This window comes from Tamandua tetradactyla, chromosome 4 (assembly GCF_023851605.1).
Source record: "Tamandua tetradactyla isolate mTamTet1 chromosome 4, mTamTet1.pri, whole genome shotgun sequence".
Classification (NCBI taxonomy): domain Eukaryota; kingdom Metazoa; phylum Chordata; class Mammalia; order Pilosa; family Myrmecophagidae; genus Tamandua; species Tamandua tetradactyla.
Genome location: NC_135330.1, coordinates 111,827,041 through 111,851,532, shown reverse-complemented (window position 1 = coordinate 111,851,532; position 24,492 = coordinate 111,827,041). Strand labels below are relative to the sequence as shown.

Sequence of the window (24,492 nt, the reverse complement as noted above, 5' to 3'; positions counted from 1 at the left end):
AAAGTATCTGAGACCTGGTCAGAAGTCTCTGACTTTTAGTACAGAGCTAGGGGACCTTTTAATGCCCATCGGGCCAGTTACCTGAAATGGGTCAATTAACGTTATTTTAATAAGGACATACCAACCTGGATGATTGATTTGCCCTCTGTGGGGTCTGGCAAGGCAGATCCACAGTGGTTCAGAGCAGGGCTTGGGCATCAGACAGATTTGGGTCAGTTCTTGGCTCTGTCATTTATTGGTTCTGTGTCGCCAGGCAACTTTTCTGCCCTCTCTGGGTCTGGGGCCACACGTAGCAGGGAATAATAACATCTTCCTTCCACCAAGTCCCTTGCTTTTTTTTATTTGTAGCTTTTTTTTTTTTTTCTTAGCACAATTAGTAGATCCTGCTTTATGGTTAGTTCTGGATTTGCCTCATCTCACCTTTCAAATCATAAGCTCCTTGAATGTGAGTTATGTGTTTATTTCTGTAGATAAGATATACTCAGTATATGTGGATGAATAAAAAGAAAAATCAGTGTATGGGTAATTAACCTAAACAAATAAAAAAGGCAAAGCTTTAGTCTTCCTGGTTTTTTTGTTGTTGTGTTTCATCTGAACAGTGCTCATCTAGAAAACTTTTTTTTACAACCTCAGAAGAATCTAAGCTATGGTTCTTGGGACACAGTTTCTCCTAGTTTAATGTAGAAACTATAACATAAGCCCAGGATTATGGGGAGCATGTTGCCTAGATAAATTCTAACTCCATGAACCCGTGGGTCTCTAGCAAGGCAAGAGACCATTGCTGACACCAGTGAACTTGATTTATAATGTATAGCCTGATGCCTCTCAAAAAAGATTCCTGAAAAAGCACATAGAGAGTAGCACAGTTAAAAAGAAGGATTGAAGAGGAGTGATCAGATTCCATTTAAAACAAAGAAAAAGTTCATGCTAGGTTAGATATTGCTTCTTTTCCTCTCATCTCTTCCGAGGCTTCAGAGAAGCTCCTGCTCCGGGGTGGTAGAGACAGATTGCCAGAGAGGAAATTATGGGCAAGGAAAAATGCTAAACTTATCCCTCAAATCTGGAGATGGGGGAAGAGACTATAAAAAGGGAGGAAAGCCAATTCGATCTGCATTTTATTGGTGAAAAACTGACTCACACAGTAATTAGAACATTATTCCGGCAAGTTTTTAGTAAGTTGTTAGTCATGATGCTAAAGAAAAGTAAGCTTAGCCCGGAATTGAATATTAGCTTTTTATTAGTTGGGTTTTTGTTTGTTTGTTTACAGAAATATTGCTAAGTAACTACAAACAATTTACGAGATAATGGGACATCTAAATAATGATTGAAAGCTAGAAGGCAAAGGATCAGTTCTAAATCTACTATCACCTAAGATATTTGAGAAAGTTACTCCATTTTCTAGGTCTTTGTTTCCTAACAGGTAAAATTGGAGTATATGGAGCTGGATGTGTTCTAAAATTCTTTTCAGATCTAAGATTCCTGTGAGTAAGTAAAAAGTATTCAGAATTCAAACGTTTATGTCAGAAGCATTCAGAATACAAGTGTTTCTGTTTCATCATACCAGTAGCAGCAATTAAAATACAAGCCCACGTAGAATAAATATTGGCACATGCTTTTAAAGAATTGGTAATTTTTTTGTAGACTCTATATACTATCCTAAAAAGTACTCTGCTTTCAATTTTGTGTAAAATTAGAAAATAAATTAAAAAGTTAATTTAAAATAGCATAATGGGGGTGGGCCATGGTGGCTCAGTGGCAGAGTTCTCACCTCGCCATGCCAGAGACCCAGGCTCGATTCCCAGTGTCTGCCCATGCAAAAAAAAAAAAAGCATTAGTGACACTGAAACTATTGAAAACATTATCATTGCTTAAAATAGTTATTGAGACACTCTACCCATATATATTCTATATCTTTTGCATTTAAGTGGGTACTATAGTCAGTTGCCAGGTTGACAAGGGGTGGACATGTGGTAGTTAGATTCAGTTGTCAGCTTGGCCAGGTGAAGGTACCTAGTTCTGTTGCTGTGGACATGAGCCAATGGTACGTGAACTTCATCTGTTGCTGATTACATCTGCAGTCAGCTAGGAGGTGTGCCTGCTGCAATGAATGATGTTTGACTTAATTGGCTGGTGCTTAAATGAGAGAGCCCAACGTAGCACAGCCCACACAGCTCAGCATACCTCATCTCAGCACTTGCAGCTCAGCCCAGGCCTTTGGAAAGGCAGAAAGAAATCACCCCGGGGAAAGTTGTTGGAATCCAGAGGCCTGGAGAGAAGGCCAGCAGAGATCACCCTGTGCCTTCCCGCATAAGAAAGAACCTCAGATGAAAGTTAGCTGCCTTTCCTCTGAAGAACTAATGAAATAAATCCCCTTTTTTAAAAAGCCATTCTGTCTCTGGTGTGTTGCATTCCGGCAGCTAGCAAACTAGAACACAGTCCTAGTCTTTCATAGGAAAGGTAAAGTTTTGAGTGTAAATTAGAACTTCTGTGGAATTTTCTTAGTGTTGAATCTGAAGACACGACCTTAGTGTTTTCTGGGCAAATTTCCAGCATTGTAAAAAGCATGCGAACATTACCATCACTAGTAAAAAATTTCAGGAAGAAAGAGCCCATGAGATTTCTGGATTTTTTTTTCTGTTTAGATTTCGAGCTTTCTTTTTATAAAGGAAGCTTGCCCCAATATTTCCCTTGATTTAATACATGATTCATCACAATTTGTCCTGGCCTTTTTTTTTTTTTTTTAGGTATGGACAGGCACCAGAAATTGAACCTAGGTCTCCAGCATGTCAGGCGAGAACTCTGCCTGCTGAACCACTGTGGCTTGCCCTGTCCTTTAACTCTTTACAAATGAAATGAAATTTTTATGTGGAGAAAGACTAGACATGTTAATGGAAGGATTCTTTGTTTAAGAAAAAAAATGTATATATACACACATAATGTGTATGTGTGTGTATGAATATCATATATACATATATTATATATGTATATTTAAAATCAAACAAGCAACTTATTTAAACTTCTAAAGGTACAAAAGAATCTACAGTGGAAAAATTCCTTCCTGCTTCTCCTCCTAGGCAGAGATGCCCTTTCTAGAAAAAAACGCTTTTACCAGTTTCTTGTGTGGCCTTCTGGAGATAATCTCTGTACTTAAACATCTATGTAAAAATATCCCTTAAAAACACAAATACTATATGCACTGTTCTGTAACTGGCTAATATATTTATCTATGTATTTTATTATTTATTTAATATACATTTGCAATATATGGTGGAGATTCTTCCAGATCAGCACCGAACCTCCATTTATTTTAATGGCTGCGTAGTGTTAATACTCCATTATGGGATATGATGTTGAATATTCCATTCTATTCCATGAAATATAATGAATATTATATTGATGCTTATTGATTTATTAGTCTGATTTATAAAATTTATTAATAGCATATAAATATTCAGACAGCCCCATATCTATAGATATTTAGATTCCTTTCTGGCTTTTGCTATTTCAGACAATGCTGAAAAATATGCCATTTGCAGAGATGCATGATTGTATCTGTTGATAAAAAAGCTTGTAGGTCAAAGTGTATGTACATTTGTAATTGTGCTTGCATGGCCAAAAATTCTTTGCTTACATCACCATGTCCTTGACACCAAAATGTGTGTATCAAACAATTTCATATTCACAAGGTTAATAGGTGAAAAATGCTATTCCATGTAGTTGTAATTTGATTTAAAGTTGATCATTTTTTTCATATGCTAAGCCACGTGTATTTCTGTGTGAGCCCTGTTCAAATCATTTTTCCTTTATTATTATTTTTTTTGCCAGTGGGTTTTCAGGCTTGTTGTTATAGACTACGGAAGCTCTTTATCTGTAAAATAAGTTAGCCTATGGTTTATGAATTGTAGGACTCCACAAGCTACCTCCACCCCATCCCCACTCCTTCAGTGTCATTTGATGCATATGGTGGAGTTTTTGTTTCAACATGCCATCACGTTTTATGTATCACATTTATCAACCTTACTTTATGCCATTCTAAGATCATGCACACAAATTTCCCATATGTTCTTCTAGCACTGTTATTGCTTCCTTTGCCACAATTAATCATTTGATGCATCGAGAATTTTTTTAATTAAAAGGTGTGAGGTAGCTAGTCATCCTTTTGCTTGTTTTGCTTTAAGATAACTATCCAGGTCTCAAACCTTTTAGTGACATATATATGGAAATCAAGCAGGCAATAAACGTGGTATTTTAAATCAGTAGGGAAGAGATATGTGGATATATCTAAATATCTATGGATATGGGACTGTTTGAATATTTATATACTATTAATAAATTTTATAAATCAAACTAATAAATTAAATCAATAAGTATCAATATAATACTCATATTTCATATATGGGTGTTGTTTACTAGCATTTTTATGTTTTATTCATACAAACCTTGCATATTTCTGAAGATTTTCTACGCATTTTACCCTTTTGTTAGGACCATCAATTAGGTCTCTTCCGTTGTGTCTTTTAGCTAGTTTGTGAATAAAAATGTGTGAGAAGGCTGTTGCTTCAGTATATTAATTTTCTATGTTGTGTCTTTATTAAATTATTACATTATTCATAGTAGTATTTCTGTTGATAATTCTTGGATTTTCCAGGAGAACAGTCATCTGATCTTTGAATGATGAAAATTCTGTCTTCTCCTTTCCTAATTTGTTTCTTCTTTCCCTTCCTCATCTCAGGTCATTGGCTGATGAGGTGGCCGTGGTAATATTGGTTGGTGCTCTTTTGTCCTGACTTGAATGGTAACATTTCTGGCTGTTCATGGTTTAGCAATAAACAAAAGCATTCTCTCTCCTTCTCTTTCTCAGTCATATATGGGCATGTCTGTGTGTCTGCACACACACACTTAGACATATATATTTATGTAAATGTAGACTATGTAAGGAAATACCTAAACGTTCTACTTTTATTAAGCAGTTGTATGAAGGATGAATGTAATGTGGCTAGAAAGGGGAGTTTAGATTGTACGTATGTTACTAGAATAAACAACTGAAATATCACAACAACAACAACAGAAACCTGATAGGACTGTACGGCCCAAACAGGTAACCTTATGGATGTAGTTGATAGTGTGATAATGATAATAATCTTCCCTCAGTTGTAAGAAGGTATCACACGTGCAAGCATTAATAACAGAGAAAGATATATAGGAACTGTATTTTCTTCATGATTTTTCTGTAAACTTATTATTTTTTTAATAATAATAAAGAATGGATGTAGGTGTTCTAAAACTGATTTATGGCGATGGGGGTTGCCATTCTTGGTAAAGGTACAAGAGATCATTGAACTGTACTCAAAATGGGTAAATTTTATGGAATCTGAAGTATGTCTAAATGAAGTTGTTTTTTAAAAAAGAATAAATGCAGAGTTTTATCAAATGCCTTTTAAGTATCCATGGAGATAAACATACGCCGTTTCACTTTGGATCCATTTATATGGGGCATTGTTTAAGTAATATAATCCTTATATAAACCCAGTGTTCACAGTATGTTAGTCTTTTTTACGTTCTGCTCAGTTCTCTTTGCAAATATTTTTTAAATTCAGGAATGTTATTGCTGTTTAGAATTGAACATCATTTATAGTTTCTCTTTTGCGTACCTTCTTTGTTGTGTGATGGTTTTAATATTCCACTTTTTAAAGAAGTTTGGAAACGTCCCTCCTGTTTTTTATGTTTTAGAGTAGAGTTCAGAACTGTCCTTTAAAAGTTTGTCAGGAGTCCCCTCTGAGGTCATCCAAGCCTGGTTCTATTTATGTGTGTATTTATTGACTTATTGGAGAGTCAACCAGAGAAGATAGCTGTGTAACAACGTCTTTTCCATCTGTGGTATGGGCTTGGTGTTGTTTTCTTCTCTTTTTTTTGTTTGTTTGATTGGTCAGTGAATGATTCCTTAAGTATGAAATACGGTGTATTGGCCATCTTCAGTTCATAATAGTTAAGCTCCTGCTGCTAAAGATGAGATGTTCTGTTGTTTTTGAGCCATTTTCACAGGTGGTGGCTCTTTCTTTACAGTCAGTGTTTTACGTTATTTAACAAGCAGGTCTACCTTTCCCAGATTTAGATGTTAAGGATCACCCCATATTTTTATTGTGGGTGGTGATGCTGTAAGCCACCCTGTGTGTTGACATTGCTCTGTAAAACACAAACCTTGCCTTTCCTTCCCAAGGTTCAGTTTTATTACTCGAGGACTGGAGGTGGCTCAGGCAGTGTGAGCCTTAGTAGACACACAGTTTATTTCAGTCTCATGCATTATAGAGATCCGTAGTTCATAGCGAATAAAATATTTTTTGTCTACCGTGTGTTCATTTGAGGAGAATATAAAATGCAAAAGAGATTATATCTTGGCTGGAGAGACAACGTATACTTTGGATTTTAAAATCTGAATTAAAAATCATGGTAAACATATTATTCATTATTTATTGTGTATATTTAATGTATACATTAAAAGATACAGCTTTATATAAATGTCTAGGGGAGAAAGAGTTTGCGGTAATTTCCAGGCAGAGTGAAATATAAATATTGGTTCAGTTCTTTTTATATAGGCCTAGATTTACAAATTGCTATAGAGAACTAAAACTATTTCAGCAGTTGTTTTGTTTTTCCATATTCTAAGCATCCTTGGACTTGGCAAACATGCTAGGAAATGGAAATCACAACACCATATACTAATTGAAGGGTAAAAAAACTGATAATATTGGTCTAAATTTAGATTGTAATGTTTATTTAGAAAACAGCTGAAAAAAAGTATTGATGGTTGAGAAGATTGTACTGAAACATTGAAGATTTAGTAACAAAATATTCTTTCTTTTTCTTGTAGACTTATCTAAAAACAGACTGGTTGAAGTTCCGATGGAATTATGCCATTTTGTGTCACTGGAAATTCTTAATCTGTATCACAATTGTATCAGAGTCATTCCTGAAGCCATCGTTAATCTGCAGATGCTGACTTACCTAAACTTGAGGTAGGTGAGCTGCAAAGGCTGTTTTCATGTTCAATGGAAAAAATACAAAAATAATAGTTTCATTTCTGTCGGTTTTCTTTTTCTCTTTGCAATTCCTGATACTCTGGAATTAATCACATAAAAATCATTTAAGAAATATCTTTTGTAATATATTTGTAGTTCCATTTATATTATTCTTGGGACTAGACTTCCCCGAATGACAGTATGATGAGGTGTTTGGTTTTTTGGTAATGTTTTGTATTGTGTCTTTTATATTCTGTCTGTTTGGTGGGTTGTTGGTATGTTGTCTTTGAGTATTGATGTAGACTTTGGGGGAGAAAAAATAAAGGAAATGAAAGAATTAGGGTATCGGGACAAGGCATAGTCTTTGGGAGTTTTTGGTCCCGTGGGATTTTGCTCCCCTACTGACGGAGCATGTTCCCTTTAACTCACTTGAGAAAGTTAAAGAGAAACACTGGCCACTCTAGCCAGACATAAAGTTTGCCATCTTTATAGCCCATTAACTTAGTTCACTGCTTCCTAAGCATGGTTCAGTGGCCTCTTTGACTCTGACTGCATAACATGGAGTGTTAGATTTACAAATTGCTATAGAGAACTAAAACTATTTGAGCAGTTGTTTTGCTCAATATGTAGGTATTAATACCTTACATAGCCACGATATTAAGAAAATCAGTTATTTTAAGGCCTCAGTTTTTATATGTGTGTGACTACCAGTTGCTCTGGCCAGTTTTTGGTACCCTGCACCTGAATCTTTGGCACACATGTGGGATGTCAGGAGAGAAAGGAGAGCTGTTTCATCAACTTTTTCTTTACTGTAAAAACAGGACTCCAAAGTTCAAACCTGAGATTAGCCTTTACTCCAGCTGGTTGCATCATTTTGGTGTGCAAAGGGTTGCAGCTGATTAGCAAGGCTTGGGCTGCATAACAAGCAGAGTGAACTTAAAGTTTTGCAGCCAGAAATGGGTTTCTGTCATGTTTCCTTAGGATTGCCTGTCTTCTTTTGGGGGATTGAAGAAGTCTAGGCATGTTTTAAAATGGCCTTATCTTCTTTTTGGTTAATAAGATATAGGTTACTGTTAGGATAAACTGCAGGCTCATATATCCAGTCTTCAATTCTGCAGGTCCCTTGGCCATCCAACCAGTTTGAATTTTGGAATTGCCTGGTAGAGCCACATAATGACTATAAATTTTGGTCAAACAGCACCCTAAGAATCTGCCTTCTCTAATCTCAACCCCTAAAGGGTACATGTTCAAGAACATGTCCAGTTGGTCTGTTTACTTTGCTTACCTACTCCATTTTTCTATGTCATTTTCATCCCTGGTAGTTTGCCTGCAACAAGTCCAATAAATTTAACTTTGTGTTGTTATATGAAGTCTATATACACTGAGAAATTTTTGGATATAGATTACATGTTCATTCTATGATATTACAGACTGTACAATTTTACAAATACTGGATAATCTAATCTTAAAACTTGTATTATTTTTAAATGCTATAACATTGCTTTTCATATGATGATTTTCATATTGAGCCTACTTGAGAGTAGAATCATATTTCTATCTCTAGGTGGGTAGAAAGAATTAATTAGAGTATGAATCTTGGGATTCTTTAAGGCCAGAACAAAGAGAAATCTTTGAAATTGATGGTGGTTGAAACATAAGAGTTTTGTGATGAAATCCTAGAAATTTCTCCTAGAAAGGGGAAAGAAGCAAAGGGGGACCACTAGACATCCAACTGTTTAAACTTTGCTTTCTGTTTGTAATTGTTGAATTTTGTCTTGCTGCTCTCTTTTCTACCATTTATACTGGTCATTTTTGTTTTGTTTTGTTTTTCTTTACTCGTATCTCCTCCTTTGAATCTTATCATATTTGAAATCTATTCTCTTGTACTGAATCCTGTGTTCTTTGACAGAATTTGATAAATAAATGGAGAAAAAAGTATGTCTTTGTCACTTACCTCCTGGAGGCATTATATAAGGGTATATGAAAAATGTGTGCATATCCTCTAAACTCTGGTAGCCAGGTACTATGTGTACATATATCATTGTTTTTGATACATCCTGTCACATTTACTTTATGAATATAAATTATATACATAAAATTGTAATGCAGAACCTTTAAAGTGATGATATTGGTGATGATGGTCTTGGTGGTGGTGGTGATGGGGATGGGGGTGAGGGTGGAAGTGGAAATGGAGGTGGTGATAATGATGGTGGTGATTGAGGTGGAGGTGGTGGTGGTGGAAGCATTGGTGGTGGTGGAGGTGGAGGTGATGGTGGTGGTGGAGGTGAGGGGGTGGTAGAGGTGGTAGAGGTGGTGGAGGTGGTGGTGGTGGAGGTGGAGGTATGGAGGTGCTGGACTTGGTGGTGGAGGTGATGGAGGTGGTGGTGGTAGAGGCTTTGGTGGTGGAGACATTGGTGGTGGTGGAGGTGGAGGTGGCGGTGGCGGTGGTGGTAGAGGCTTTGGTGGTGAAGACATTGGTGGTGGTGGAGGTGGAGGTGGAGGTGGAGGTGGTGGTGGTAAAGGCATTGGTGGTGGAGGTGGAGGTGGTGGTGGTGGTGGAGGTGGAGGTGGAGGTGGTGGCGGTGGTGGTGGTAGAGGTGTTGGTGGTGGAGACATTGGTGATGGTGGAGGTGGAGGTGGAGGTGGAGGTGGTGGTGGTAAAGGCATTGGTGGTGGTGGTGGAGGTGGAGGTGGAGGTGGTGGCGGCGGTGGTGGTAGAGGCATTGGTGGTGGAGACATTGGTGGTGGTGGAGGTGGCAGTGGTGGTGGAGGTGGAGGTGGTGGAGGTAGAGGTGGAGGTGGAGGTGGTGGCGGTGGTGGTGGTAGAGGCGTTGGTGGTGGAAACATTGGTGGTGGTGGAGGTGGAGGTGGTGGTGGAGGTGGCAGTGGTGGTGGTGGTCATTGTATATTATTGCTACCTGGGTTCTTGACCTGACAGAATCACTTGGAGAGGTTATCTTTAAATGTCAAATGGCTGTTGGATGCCAGCAACCCCATTCCTGTCTTAAAGTAGAAATGAGTTTAATTAGCCCAGGGAAAAAATCTTCACATGCAGTTAAAAGGACTTAAATGTTTTCCACATTTTCTCAGATGGTAGAAATGGCACATTTGTGGAAACTGTTAATTTATTGCTGTTTATGTTGCCTGTGTGTGAAGGATCTGGGCTTTTAATCTTTGTTTCTTGGTGTTCACAACAAAAGATTGTTAGTTTAGTATATGTGCCCCTGTGCCTCTTCCTGTTGTAAAGCGTTTTAATCCAAGAAACGTGGCCAAGAACAATAAAAATGATTAAGCAAGACTTTTTTTCCCATATAGGAACAAACATTTTGAGCCTGAGTTACACAGGAAAGCTACACAAAGTTTAAAATCTATTTTTAAGTTGTTGAAGAGGTTGTTGTTGACGAGGCTCATGAAGAAAATGTTCCTTAGGAAAATAAAATAACAGAGTTGCAAAAGTGCTGTCAACAATAGAAGTGAATCATCTGCAGATCCATTATTACAGATCTTAAGAGTTGGGAACTTAGCTCAGAAGCTTCACCTTAGAGAGACTGAGGAATAGAGACTGCCAAAAAATGAAAGCTCTGTAGAGCTTCTGATCATATTGCTTCCAGAACTCTTGCTAAGTGGTTTTACTTTCTGAAGTTGAAACATACCAAGCCAGGATCTGGTTTGTTCATTAGAAGCCCCTATCTCTCCCAGCCTACTAGGAGTGGATTATGAGGCATTGCCTATAAAGAAGGAAGTTTCTTGAACAAAATGTTATCACGCCATAAAAGGAATCTGTTTGGCTGCTTTTTCTGAAGCCTGGCATCCTTTTTGGCTGCTAAACAATGTGCAGAAAGAGCCAACTTCCTGATGGTGGTAAAACCTGTATCCCCACATTCCTTTGGGAATCATTCTGAGAAATAATCTTTAATCCTCAGAATTAAGCCCTCGATTACAGGGAATGGGGGAAACATAACTGCAGTGTAGGGTTGCCTAGAAAGTACAGGTTTAAAATGTATATATGTATTTTTTTATCATGAACTAAAGTCTGATTTTCATTGTTCCAAAAAATTTTAATTTTATCCTTAAGAAATGCACCCTCTCCTGGCACTGACATTTCTAAAGAATATCTCAACTGCAAACTAGTATTTCTTCTCTTTGGGAACTAAGACGATGGTTTTCTAATTGGGAAAATGGGAGGACTTTTGTTCAGATAAACAGAAAGTTGTATCCCACATCCTTTTACGAAGATCTTACCTAATTCAAAGGGACAATGTGAGCCCACACAGACACACATATATCAGAACTGGTGTTTTGTAACTAGGTTGTACTTTGTAAAATGACAGGTCGTAGGAGTAGAACAAGACACAGTGAACCATGTTGGAATTTGAAAGTAATATTTAAACATTTTAAAATATGTTTTGAAGAATGCTATTTAGAAGAGGTCATTAGAGGCATCCAATCTATCTGGACAACTTGCAATGTATGGCTTGAGTCTTGCTTTTTCTTACGGACTGAATGGTCATTTGTAATTACTGGCCCCTAAATAATTTGGATATTATATAAATATCCATATAAATTTATATATAAATATATAAAACAATTATATTATTGTTTTGCCTGTAATTTGCTCTTTGCATTGTTAGTTGATGGGTTTTATTAAGCATGCACGAATTTATAATTGGATATTTCTTATCAGATTCCATTCCTTTTAGTATAACCCTGCTTGGCAAGACTTCCAAAGAGGATTTTTCCATTATACACATCATTATACACAGGTTTAGATAAATGTTTGTATTGAAAAAAACAAAAAAAGAGAGAGACACAAAAGGGACATTATGGTTTTGAGAGCTAGAATGCTGTTGGAATTTGTTGGTTTTGTTTTCAGTTCCGCCTCTGACCTTAGTAGAATTTTTAAGAACTGTGTGTTGCAGATTTCTCTTTGAAAATGGGTTAAATACCTACTCATAATTCACTGCATAGATTTTTTACCTATTTATAGTAATTTTCAAAGCATATTCTGCAATCCCAAAATGAAGTAGCTGCAAATTACATTTATTTTTCTGATAAGATAGATAAAAGCCCTTTGAAACATTGATATTTCAATGATAATCAACTTATTATGTTCCCTGTAAGAGCACTGCAGTTTACCAAGTCCTGTAAAAAGTGTTATAGATGAGAAGAAGGGAAGAAAAAAGAACACAGATATGTGAAAGGAGGTGTGGATTTTTAAAATAATCTTTGATATATTAAAGAGCTTTATGTAATATATTGCCATCGTTAGCATCATCATTTCTTTTTTTAAAAATACTTTTATTGAGATATCTTCACATATAGGCCATCCACAGTATACAATTAGTGGCTCACATTATCATCACATAGTTGTGTATTCATCGCTATGATCATTTTTAGAACATTTGTATCACTCCAGAAAAGAAATTAAAAAAATACACTCATACGTCCCATGCCCCTTACCTACTTCTCATTGACCCACAGTATTTCAATCTATCTAGTTTTTTTAACCCCATTATGTATTTTTTTATTTTTTTACCCATCTGTCCATACCCTGGATAAAAGGAGCATCAGACACAAGGTTTTTACAATCATACGGTCACTTTGTAAAAGTTATATAATCATACAATCGTGTTCAAGAATCAAGGCTTCTGGAATGCAGTTCAACAACTTCAGGTACTTCCCTCTATTCACTCCAATACACCATAAACTAAAAAGGGGATATCTGTCTAATGCGTAAGAGTAACCTCCAGGGTAACCTCTTGACTCTGAAATCTCTCAGGCACTGAAACTGTATTTTATCCCATTTCTCTCTTCCCCTTTTGGTCAAGAAGGCTTTCTCTATGCTGGGTTTCCAGCTCATCCCGGGAGTCCTGTCCCACGTTGCCAGGGAGATTTACACCCCAGGAGTCATGTCCCACGTAGTTAAGAGGGCAGTGAGTTCACCTGCTGAGTTGGCTTAGAAAGAGAGGCCACATTTAAGCAACAAAATAGGTTCTTTGGGGGTGACTCTTAGGCATAATTATCAGTAGGCTTAGCTTTTCCTTTGCAGGAATAAGCTTCATAAGGGCAAATCCCAAGATTGAGGACTTAGCCTATTGAATTGGTTGTCCCCACTGCTTGAGAGAATATCAGGAATTCCCCATATGGGTAAGTTAAATATTTCCTTCTTTCTCCCCAGTTCCCCAAAGAAACTTTGCAAATACTTTTTTATTCTCTGCCCAAATTACACTGGGATGTATCAGGGAATCACGCTAACCTGTACAAACCAACAAGATCTCACACACCTTATTCAAGATACCATGTAATTATGGTGTTCAAATAAACTGACCATACAAAGTTAAGGTAGATAGTGTGCTACCCAAAGTATAAATTTTGCACCAAATAAACATCTCTCCCTTTGGTCTCTCATAGAGGTTGAAGTTTTGAAATATGGGCCATACAATCCTTTACCCTGTATTCTGATTTACCTTAGTCTTATCCATATCAACTTCATTCATATCTCTAGTCAAAGTCTGATCACTTTTTCAGCTTTTTAAACAGTTGCTTTATGGGGTAATGCTGTTTCATAGCTTCAGTGCTCTAAATCTGAGCCTCAGGTGTCACATAAATACCTGAAGTTTCAAGGAACGACCAGGGTTATACACAAATATCTCAGTATCTCAGAATTTAGAAATAACAGTTACAACTCCGGGATAGATGTGACTGTTATAATAGCTTACAATCTAGGACCCTTTACAGCAGGCCCCAACCTGATAACCCATGCTCTCGACTTCAGTTCTCCGGGTTTGTATATTATAGTTAATCCATATGAGTGAGGCATGATAATATTTGTCTTTTTTTCTGCCATTTCATTCAACATGCTGTCTTTAAGTTTCATTCATCTAGTTGTATGCCTCACAACTTCATTTTTTAGTAGCTAAACATCACCCCATCATATTTGGGCCTTTCAACGACTCTTTACTTTAGGCAGAAAACAGGAAACTGATTTATCCATAGGTCACATTTTTTCATAAATAATGATAGAAATTTGTGAGATGTATTTTATGGTGCTTTATAGTTTGCTAAGCACTTTCACCTTTATCTTAGTTTAAACTAAGCTCCATTGCATTCTATACAGCTTAGAACAGTTTCATCTTGAACCTGGTTGGTAATTTTCCAGGAAGCCAGCTTTAGCCTTCATGCAAAGAAATGCCTTTGTAATTTTCTGTTTCTACTGTATCTATAATTGGTTCTTTACACAAATGTAAATTTGTGCATTTTTTCCTTTATTCATTTTTTTCAGAGGTTAGTCTGTTTTAATTGTATATGTGTTTTAAATCAGTTTTTGGATTTATTGACCCACTCTGTTGGTTCTTTATTTCATTATTTTTTGTTCTTTATTATCTTGTTTCCTTCCTTCTATTTTCCTACAGGGTCATGCTTTTTCTACATTCTGTAGTTTTTGGATATTCAGCTAATTAATTTTTAGTTCTTTTTCTTTTCTTATAGGAGCATTTAAGGCTACAGATTACCCTGTAGATAATGCTTTAGCTGACTCCCAAAAGTTTTATGTAGTAATTTTTGATCATTCCTCAATTTTTTCTTGTTCCCATTATTACTTCTTTGTCCAATAGGTTTTAAATTTCTATAGAATAGTTTTTATGCTATCTTTTAAAACTGATTTTTGATTTAACTAAATTTTCTGTTTGATATTGATTTTTTGAATTGAGATTTGGTTCATAGCCTATGCATAGTTAATTTTTTATATATCCCATGTGTGCTTGAAAGGAATATATGTTTTCTAAGTTTTAGATGCTGGGTTTTATGTAAGCCCATTAAATATCATTTTAATTTTGTGCTTCGTTCTTCTCTATTCTAACACAGTTTATGTCTGCTTGATACATATCAGTTAGTAAGAGATGTGAAGTTAGCAAAAAGGGATGTTTGTGGATATATTAGGGTTTCCCTACAGTTCTGTTAATGTTTATTGTATGTATTCTGTAATCAAGTTTTAGGCCAAATATTTTGAACCAAGCTCAGAGTTGCACACCTTTCTGGCAAATTAGTTGCGTAAACCCTGAAAGAAGATTCCAAAAGCAATAGTAAGCAAAGATTCTGGCAAATATGTGGGTTCCACAAATAGGCATCAGTTGACTAAAATCAAAACAACGAAAGGCATTGTGGAACTAAAATACATAAAGACTAAGAATAATATATAAGTTTAGGGAGGGATGTTTGCAATTAAAGCTTTCTGTCATTTGGGGTAAAATGATAGAGATATATTTTACCTTTAAACATTAGATTTTTGTGGGGCAGGACACAGGCAGGCTCTGGGAATTGAACCCGGGTCTCCAGTATGGCAGGCGGGAATTCTGCCACTGAGCCACCATTGCCTGCCCAGAACGTTAGATTTTATAAGTCAGATATTCATGTTAACAGTTCGTGGGTACCAATAAAATTATAGAAATATACAGCAAATTTCCAAAAAGGAGAAAGAAAAAATTTCATTAACAGTGTAATAGAAGGCAGGAAAAGGCAGAATTAAAAAGCAAAGACAGGGATGGCCACGGTGGTTCAGCAGGCAGCATTCTTGCCTGCCATGCCATAGACCCAGGTTAATTTGCTGTGCCTGCCAATGCAAATAGAAAAGCAAAGAATTTTGGTAAACAAAATATAAAATAAGGGAAAGATAAGTCCATATATATAAATCCATATATATATATATATAAACAATCACAACAAATGTTCATGGCTTAAACTCAACTATTATGAGAGAAATGATTAGACACCTTAGCTAAATTACCTTAAGAAAAATTTAGCCACATTCTATTGCGGACAGACTTAAAACTTACTTTGAAAGGTTGAAAATAAAGAGATGGATAAAAGATATATAATATCAAAAGTCATGAAAGGAAGGCTAAATACGAGTATATTCATTTCATACAAAAAAAGTCATAAAGGCATTTTAGAGATAAAGTGAAGCACCAGTCCAGCATTTGCTGCCTCCTGCTCAGAATTCTGAGCTCTCCTCGTACTGTTTTCTTGACTTAACTTCCCAAGTACATGAGAAGAGATTGAGTGGTTAGAGGAAAGACCACTCCAGCTTTCTTTGCGTGTGTGCCTACGCCAGGAATTGAACCTAGGTCTCCTGCGTGGCAGGCAGGCATTCTACCACTGAACCACCTGTGTACTCAGACCAGTGTGTCTTCGATCTGAAGCCGGAGCCATCTGGTTTCCAACTCTAGTGCAGAGAGACTTACGGACGTGGAGCAAGTTTATTTAAATCCTCTGAGCAATGTCAGTTTTTGCATCTGAAAGGTAAGGGGGCTTACTACTTATGCTGCAAGATTGCTGTGACTACACATAAAATAATATTTGTCTCAGTGCCTGGCACAGTGCCTTAAATGTAATAGGTTTGCAGTTAATGTTCATTAAGTTGCTGAATCAAGTTTTGCAGCATGACTTGCTGTCATACTAACTGCAATATGGATTAAAAAATAGTGGCAAAAGCGCTCATATTTGAATAAAGTAAGTGGATTTTATCATATTAGTCATAAAGAGGATATGTTACTGATGCATAAAAATATCGAAGCAGTTAGATAGAACTGAGTTATTAGTGGCTGTCAGGTTACTTGAGAGAAGCTCTGAAGGCTCACTTCGTTAAAGGATAGGTGGGACAAATAGAACATACGTAGACCCACGTTCACGCATGTCAGTCTTTACTATATGTTCAAATACTCCTAGAAATAGATGGAGAGGTACACTTATTCAAATGATAAACAACAATATCCAGGCATCTTAATTTTCATTATAAGTATTTTTAATTAATTCGGTTTCCCTGGGTAAAAAAATAGAATTGATTCAATCAGCTTGTGCTCATTAAAGTCTGACTCAGTGTCTTCCCCTCACCACACCCCCCCCACCTTTTTAATGAATTTTTTATTTTGCAGTAACTTCAAACTTACAGGGCAATTGCAAAAAAAAACCCAGAAAAGTATTAAGTAATAATCAGTGTATCTTTTCTGGCCATTTTGGAGTGGGTAATTCTGTGGCAGTGTTTTCCACAAGTGTTGTTTTTCGGGATATAATGCTCAGGCCTCTATATTTTTAATACTTAATACCTCAAACCTACATTGTATCCTCTGAAGATGTTTAGCAAATTAATATTCTTGTTGGTATTGGATATTTAGTTGTGGTTGGCCATCCAAAACTTCCTTAATTTTGAACATTCATCTCCTTTTTAGAAGAAAGGGCGTGATAAATATTGCAAAGGAAATTTAAAGTAATAGTTTGCTGAACACGTTATTTATTGGCTTTGTCGTTTTATAATTGAAGAGCTCTTAGAATAGCAAAACAGCAAGTTATCAATAACTGTACTTTGAATTGTAACTGCAGACATTGGCCTTTAGAGATATAAAATATATATATATATATATTTTAAGCAATGGTTTATTTATACTCAGAAAGAGATTGATGGGCTGTCACTGTGGGAAACCAGTTCTCTTGCAGTAGCCCAAATATGGTGCAGGCATGCCCAGAAAAAATGCACAGTGAATTTGCTGTTGCAGCAATTTGCCTGAAGTTTGAATGACTTTAGACAGTTTTGCTTCTTGCTTTTCTTACAGTTCTCTTCTCTAAAGTCGGTTCTTTATCTTCTGAAAACGTAGCTATGATGTGGGTAGGGTGTGAAACCGATTGATACAGAGTTAAAAAAACAACGGGCTCAGGATTCAACGGAAACGATGATTCTGTGTTTCTAGTTTTGAAAGATTTTAAATTTTCAAATGATTATTACACTTCAGTTACGGGTCATATAATTACTTTCAGTGTTATACTTGGGCTCTTGGATTTTCTGCACGTACATAATCTCAGATGAATTTTTGTCTTAAAAATCATATGAAATAATATTTTCAGTTGTACAATTGAGCATCAAAATAGTCTCTATTTGATTTTAGAAATTGACCAAAAAATCACCAGGCAACTCAAAGCAAGGCTTTTGTGGTGAATTGTTTTAGGCATATAATGAGGGTTGGTGACAAAGAGGAAGTACTCAATCATTAGGGGAAACAAGGGTGAGAAGTTTTTGCCTAGGTGGCTTTTTCAGAATGGAACTAGCAGGAAAAAGGAAATGATTCCCCATGGATATTGTTAATAGCCATGTGTGTCTGAGGACAATTAACAGTCAGGTGCCATATGCAAAACAGAAGAAAAAATTGCTGTGCCTTGAATGAGAGGCAAATGGGGTATGCATACAATAACGTAAGCACAAAATTAGGTCAGGCATTCTGCGAAAAAGGAAATTTACTTGGCTAAAGTAAAATAACTGCTGTTTACCATAGGTCAAGTGCCAAGCACAGACAATAATATTCAGACCAACAATAACAATAACTGTATGCTAGTTTCCTTCCCCAGCTGAGATCTTGCAGGGCGAGCCTGGGGTTTTCGCAGTATGAAACCCATCCCACTTTCTTGGTGGCCCTCCGGATGCCCGCCTGTGCCGTGGTTGATCTTAATGTTACCGGACAGAGGCCATTGGGTTCTTGCCAGATGCGCTCAATTCTTGAGACCCTAGGGTTTCAAAGAGAAGAAAGAGTTTATTGCTAGGCGCAAAGCAGGAGATCAGATGGCGTGTCGCCTCTCCAAAATCTGTCTCCCCAGACTGCAGCAATTCAGATTTATATTATCAAAAGATGAGCCGGTTTTCATGATAATGAGCACAGTGGCTCCAGATGATGTAACTAAGGTGATCTAATTATGGAGCATGCAGGTTGATTACGTGCTTAGTCACAGAACTATATAGGGAAATGGTGGCCTTCATTTGATGATGGGGGTGATTTTTGGTATTATAATGAGCTCTAGGTCACAAAATCTAAGCTACTGTGCATGTCAGGTGGGCCTATTTTGGTTAGACCCAGTTTTGGTTATCAAGGTAACCTTAGACCTGGGGGGGGGTTAGTTCTGGGCTGACCCTTCATTAATAAACATTAGAAGCTGTCTGTAGTGATCACAGGGACTCTAAAGTTGAAAAACTAGATAAATGGGTACAAGTGAAGGTCAGCCACAAGGTTTTTACAATCACGAGGGCTCAAGATAGAGGTTATACAATCCTTATCAGAGATCAAGGCAACTGGATTACAGTTCACAGATTTTTCCTCTGTCTAATATACAGGAAAATAAAAAGAAATATCTGTATAATGATCCAGTAATCATTATCACCCCTTAAATGCTAACTTCTCCGTTTCATTAATGGGGATGCTTCATGCATTGGCAGCATTATTTCTGTTGCATTTGAAAGCCAAGTCATAAATAGAGAGGGTGTGATCCTTGAGTATTTGTGTTTTTCCAGAGAAAGTGAATTACAGAATACTGGCCTTGGAGAAAATGGGAGAGGAAAGGTCATTCGTGTGATTTTATCTTTTAGCCTTGGTTATCTAGATTGGAAATAGTGACTGAGTTTGTTTTGGACAATTTCTCCTAGTTTGGCATGCCCCTGGGCCATTGTCGTTATTTTTTAAATTGGTGTATAGTTTCAGTGAATGCAACCATAGTTTTGAAGTAGCTGAATTTCACAACTAGGAAATTAAAAATAAATAAATAAGTTTAAGCTTAGCATGCATGAATTTTAGTCACATGATTTTTTGTTTTTGACTCTTTTGGTCACCTCTCTACTGCTTTGCCATTAGTGGCTGGGCATGGTTTAATCCTGTGTATGATTGGTGTTGGGCTAAGCACTTTTGTATACATTATCTCCTGTGTTGTATTAGGGAAGTTATTATTATCTATGTTTTCTGGATGGCAAAACCAGAGAGATTAAATGACTTGCCAGGTTTTCTGTTCACAGTCAGTGAATCACAGCAAGCTGTTGGTTGAGTAGGTGAATCTGTTGTAGAAATATTTCTGTAGATTATTTTCTGTTAAGTGAGCTCTTTGTCCTTTATTAAACGAATCCATACATTAAAAAAAGAAATTCCAGTAGGACAAAAAAGAAAGACGATACCCTTATCACATGTCATCACATGTAGGAATATGCTGTCTTTATAATCACCAAAAATAATGTCCAGTGCTAACCTTAGATCTCAAAATATGGACATTAATAAGTGCTATTGTCAAAATGTATCAAAGTTAGACCAAAGAACACACAGAAACTGTTTGGTTTGCTAATTCTCTAATTTAGGAATCATGTTAAGTGAGGGTTACAGGTACTTGAAATTTATCCTGCAAGGGAAAAATCTGGTAAGTCATTCAGCTGAAAAAGATGGAATTTGAAATCTTAATGATAAACACTGACCTGCTTCCTTCTCCTCTGTCCTTCCACCTCCCATCCTCTGTCCGGTACACTCAGCCATGGTATGGCAAGAAGTTTCAGCTCACCAGGGCTGAATCTGTAATTTCCACTCCTGAATAAGCAGCGTTTTTCCCCTTTTGTAATGAGTAAAAATAAAATAAGTTTAAATTTTGCTTTCAGATATGGCCAACTGACTACATTTAAAGAGAAATGCTGGCTGTTGCTATATCCGATATTGTAAGGCCTTATTTTCAAACATTCTTTCAACAAAGGGCCTGTTTATAGCACAGAGGCCGACAGGAGACCAGGGCTGTGGGGCAGAGGGGTAGAATGGGGTTCGGCGGCCTGAGGCACTTATTTGTTGGAGAAAAATTGCTGCCAGATGAGCGGTTTCAAAAAGCTAAGCCTGCTGCTGTGGTCTTTAGTGGGTAGAGGATTAAAGGAGAGGCAGTTTCTCCTCTGCTTTATAAATATTTGCTGGAGAGTTAATGGGTTTGTGTGTGTGTATTTCCTTTTTCTATTGGGGAAATTACCAGTAATACAGGAACATCCTGTGATAAAATAGATGAAGTAGAGGCGGCCGGAACTGATGGATGAAGTGGAAAAAATGTGCCCCAGGTTTAAGGCATGCGCTGTTATGATTAAATTCTTGGCATCATGGATTTGTAAATCTGCAGGTGATTAGCTACACAGCAAATAAAGGATTGGTGCATAAATAGGAGACAGGCTCTTCCGTCAGCAGCCTTTAGTGAGGAGAGCATTCCTCCCCTACCAGAGACTCTGCATGCTTTCACATGCTTGGATTTTATATCATTTTCAATCAATGCACGCCCTGGAGGAATTCCAGGGGGGATAATCCCGTGCACTCTCAGATACTCAGCTGCAGGACAAGCAGAGCCTTTTTTGCTTTGCTTAAAATGGTGTGGTTAGAGACTGTGTGACATTAGTGCCCCGGAAATAGTTTCAGTCCGAGTTTTCAAGCAAAGAATCGCGGGAAAGATGTCTTAACTGTCCGTCTTACCTCTGAGGAACTTGGCGTAGACATTTCTGAAAATACTAATTTTTGTTTCCATTGTTGTCTCCCCAAAAGTAAGTTTACATCTGACCCCAAAAATAAGAGAATTGCCTCATTAACATTTTTATTTACTGAGCCCCACTTTTTGAAAGTACATATTGATGAATATTTTATGCCCACACATTTCATTTCAAATCATTGACTCATGAATAAAGTGAGTTTACTCAGTTTTCTAAAGGTCATGTCCAGAGGATCTTTTATTAGAAATGGGAGAACATCCTTTCTGTGGCACATCAGAGGCCCCCTCGTCCAGACTAAACAGCCCCACGGGGCCCCCGTGGGTGAGAGAGGATAGTGGGAGGTAGAGAAAGAGCCAAGAGAGATATGAGAGGGTGAAAGAAAGGCTGGTAGCCTTAGCTCCCCCTTGCTCTGCTCCAGAGACCAGGAGAGAGAGCCAGTGTTGGCTGCTGTCCGTAGTCTCTCCTGTCATCCTAGCCAGGGCCATGCAAAGGGTCAGCTCACCCTCCAGTACAAGAAGTCCATTTAGGCCGATGTGCTAACCCCTCCCTCCCTCTGCTAGACTCTTAGAGAAAGCCCTTTTCCTTCTGCTCCTTTTGGAAATGATGCCCTCCGTACATATGGGCCATGCGAAGAAGAGGTCGCTGTCTGTGCCATCTCTTGCTGAAGCCCAGTTAACTGGGTGTGTTGGGTGCCTGCTGCAGGGAAAATGTCAGCATTGATAGGAGACAGTCCAGATTAGAAAGGCTCCTTCCGTAGCACGGCACCTGTCCTTTCTGAGCCCATCAGGTAGAGATTCTCTTTCTTGACTTATTTTTGATGGGGAGCAAAAATTTAAAAAAAAAAAAAAAACTTTTATTGAGAAATATCTAGACATGTACAGCCCAACCATATTATGCAATCAGTGGCTCACAATATCATCACATCGTACTCTTCACCACAATCATTTTTAGAACATTTGCATCACTCCAGAACAAGAAATAAAAAGGGGTGAGTGTGAGGGTGGTTCAGTGGTAGAATTTCCACCTGCCATGCAGGAGACCTGGGTTTGATTCCCAGCCCATACACTCCCCCCCCAAAACAAACAAACAAACAAACAGAAACCAAACAAGCAAAAAAAAAATTTCAACAAATGGTGTTGTGATAATGGGATACTCACATGGAAAAAGAGTGAAATGTGACCCTGCCATACAGCATACGAAAAAAAAAACTATCCCATACTCATTACCCCTCCCTCTCATTGACCCATAGTATTTCAATCTACCCAATTTTTACTCTTTCTCTTCCCTTATTATTATTATTTTTATTCTTATTTTATTCTTTTACTCATCTATGGACCTGTTCATACCCTGGATAAAAGAAGTGTCAGACACAAGGTTTTCACAATCACACAGTTACATTGTAAAAGCTATATATAGTTATATAGTCTTCTTCAAGAATCAAGGCTACTGGATCACAGTTCAATAGTTTCAGGTACTTCTCTCCAGCTGCTACAGTACACCATAAACTAAAAAGGGATATCTATATAATGTGTAAGAATAGCATCCAGGATAACCAGTCAGCTCTGTTTGAAGTCTCTCAGCCACTAAAACTTTATTTGGTCTCATTTCTCTCTTCCCCCTTTTGGTCAAGAAGGCTTTCTCACACTGAATGTTTGTATGTTAAGAATGTTCATGTTTGTATGTTGTTTTGGTTTGATAATACAAGATAAATTATATATATATATATATAAAAAGAAGGCTTTCTCAGTCCCATGATACCTGATCCTGGCTAATCCTGGGGAGTCAGGTCCCATGTTGCCAGGGAAATTTATACTCCTAGGAGTCATGTCCCACGTAGGGGGCGGGCAGTGAGTTCACCTGACAAGTTGGTTTAGAGAGAAAGGCCACATCTGAGCAACAAAAGAGGTTCTCTGGGGATGGCTCTTAGGCATAATTATCAGTAGGTTTTGCATTTCCTTTGCAGTAATAAACTTCAGAGGGTCAAACCCCAAGATTGAGGACTCAGCCTATTAAATTGCTTGCAAGAATATTAGTAATTCCCCAGATGGTGAAGTTGCATATTTATTCCTTTCTCCCCAATTCCCCAAGGCAACTTTGCAAATACTTTTTTATTCTCTGCCCAAATTACTCTGGTGTGTATCAGGTAGAAGCAACATTTTTAATTGAAATATATATACAGAAAGTGCATTTATTATAAGTGTACCTCTCAATGTAGTTTCACAAATAGAAACAATCTGTGTTTATTCTTTCATTATGACATTCTTTCCTGATTATAAATTTAAGTACACTTATCCAAATTTGGAAAATGCAGCAAAATATAATAACAGAATTTAACAATGCAAAAAAGTATAATAAAGAAAATAAAAATTGCTTGTATCTACACCTAAAAATGACCACTAATCATTTTTTTTTTGTTTTGTTTTACTGCCTATCTGTGAATACCTTCCCCTCACATGGACAGATATATGCAACCCCATAAATACCCTTTTGCACAATTGCCTATGAAGCTTTATGCACGTGTGCACATAAACAGAAGAAGCTTTAAATTGTTACAATTACATGACGTCCAGATTTTTAGATATTTTACTGCTTGTTGGCTCATCAGCAGAATGGCTGGGAAGGAAAGACAGGGAAACCAAAACCCATTTGTCTCCTTACTTGATAGCAGGGAAGTGGAGGAGGAGGTTGAAATCAATGACTGACATAAAAATAAGGGTGATGTACAGATTTCATATATCCAATACTTGCCCAGCTCATAGTAAACTAAACATTGGTGATAGAAGGTTCGGATTTTTCTGGGTGGAGCCAAGGTTGGGAAGAGGGGTGAGGCTTTGGCTTCTCCAGCTACTCTGTGAAACTAAACCCCTTCTGGCCTCCAGTTTCATTTTGCTGAAAAGCCAAGTTGCTGCCGCCTTTTCGTTAGTTCTTCTGCAGATATGGAGACAGGTTTTCACCGTAACAGCTTTTGTTTTAACATGGGAGATGGAGACCATGGCGTTGGAAACTGGCCTGGCAGTTTTGCGAGTTGCAGCAGATCAGTGTTGCTGGCGTTGGTCCTCAACGAGTCGCCTGCACACGTTGTCAGGAAAGGAGCAGTTGGCACTGGCTTCCTGTTGCTATTGGTGGAGCAGGGTGTGCCATTATCTGCCTCCTGCTGGCCAGGGGCCAAGTTCCAGG

The 24,492-nt window shown here is 37.5% G+C and overlaps 1 protein-coding gene and 1 long non-coding RNA gene across 5 annotated transcripts in view; one reads left to right on the top strand and one right to left on the bottom strand.

Moving 5' to 3' along the window:
• Positions 1-24,492, top strand: part of LRCH1 (leucine rich repeats and calponin homology domain containing 1) — a 209,023-nt gene that overhangs the window by 96,466 nt on the left and 88,065 nt on the right. For all 4 annotated transcript variants that reach the window (XM_077158254.1, XM_077158256.1, XM_077158253.1 and 1 more), the window contains exon 2: positions 6,869-7,013. In XM_077158254.1, the coding sequence (XP_077014369.1) occupies positions 6,869-7,013 (145 nt within the window). The remainder of the gene's footprint in view (positions 1-6,868; positions 7,014-24,492) is intronic.
• LOC143681321 (uncharacterized) lies at positions 18,211-20,872 on the bottom strand. Its single transcript, XR_013174529.1, has 3 exons — positions 20,814-20,872; positions 20,284-20,414; positions 18,211-18,563 (listed from the first exon to the last, which is right to left on the bottom strand). It is a non-coding gene; the product is annotated as an uncharacterized LOC143681321 (long non-coding RNA).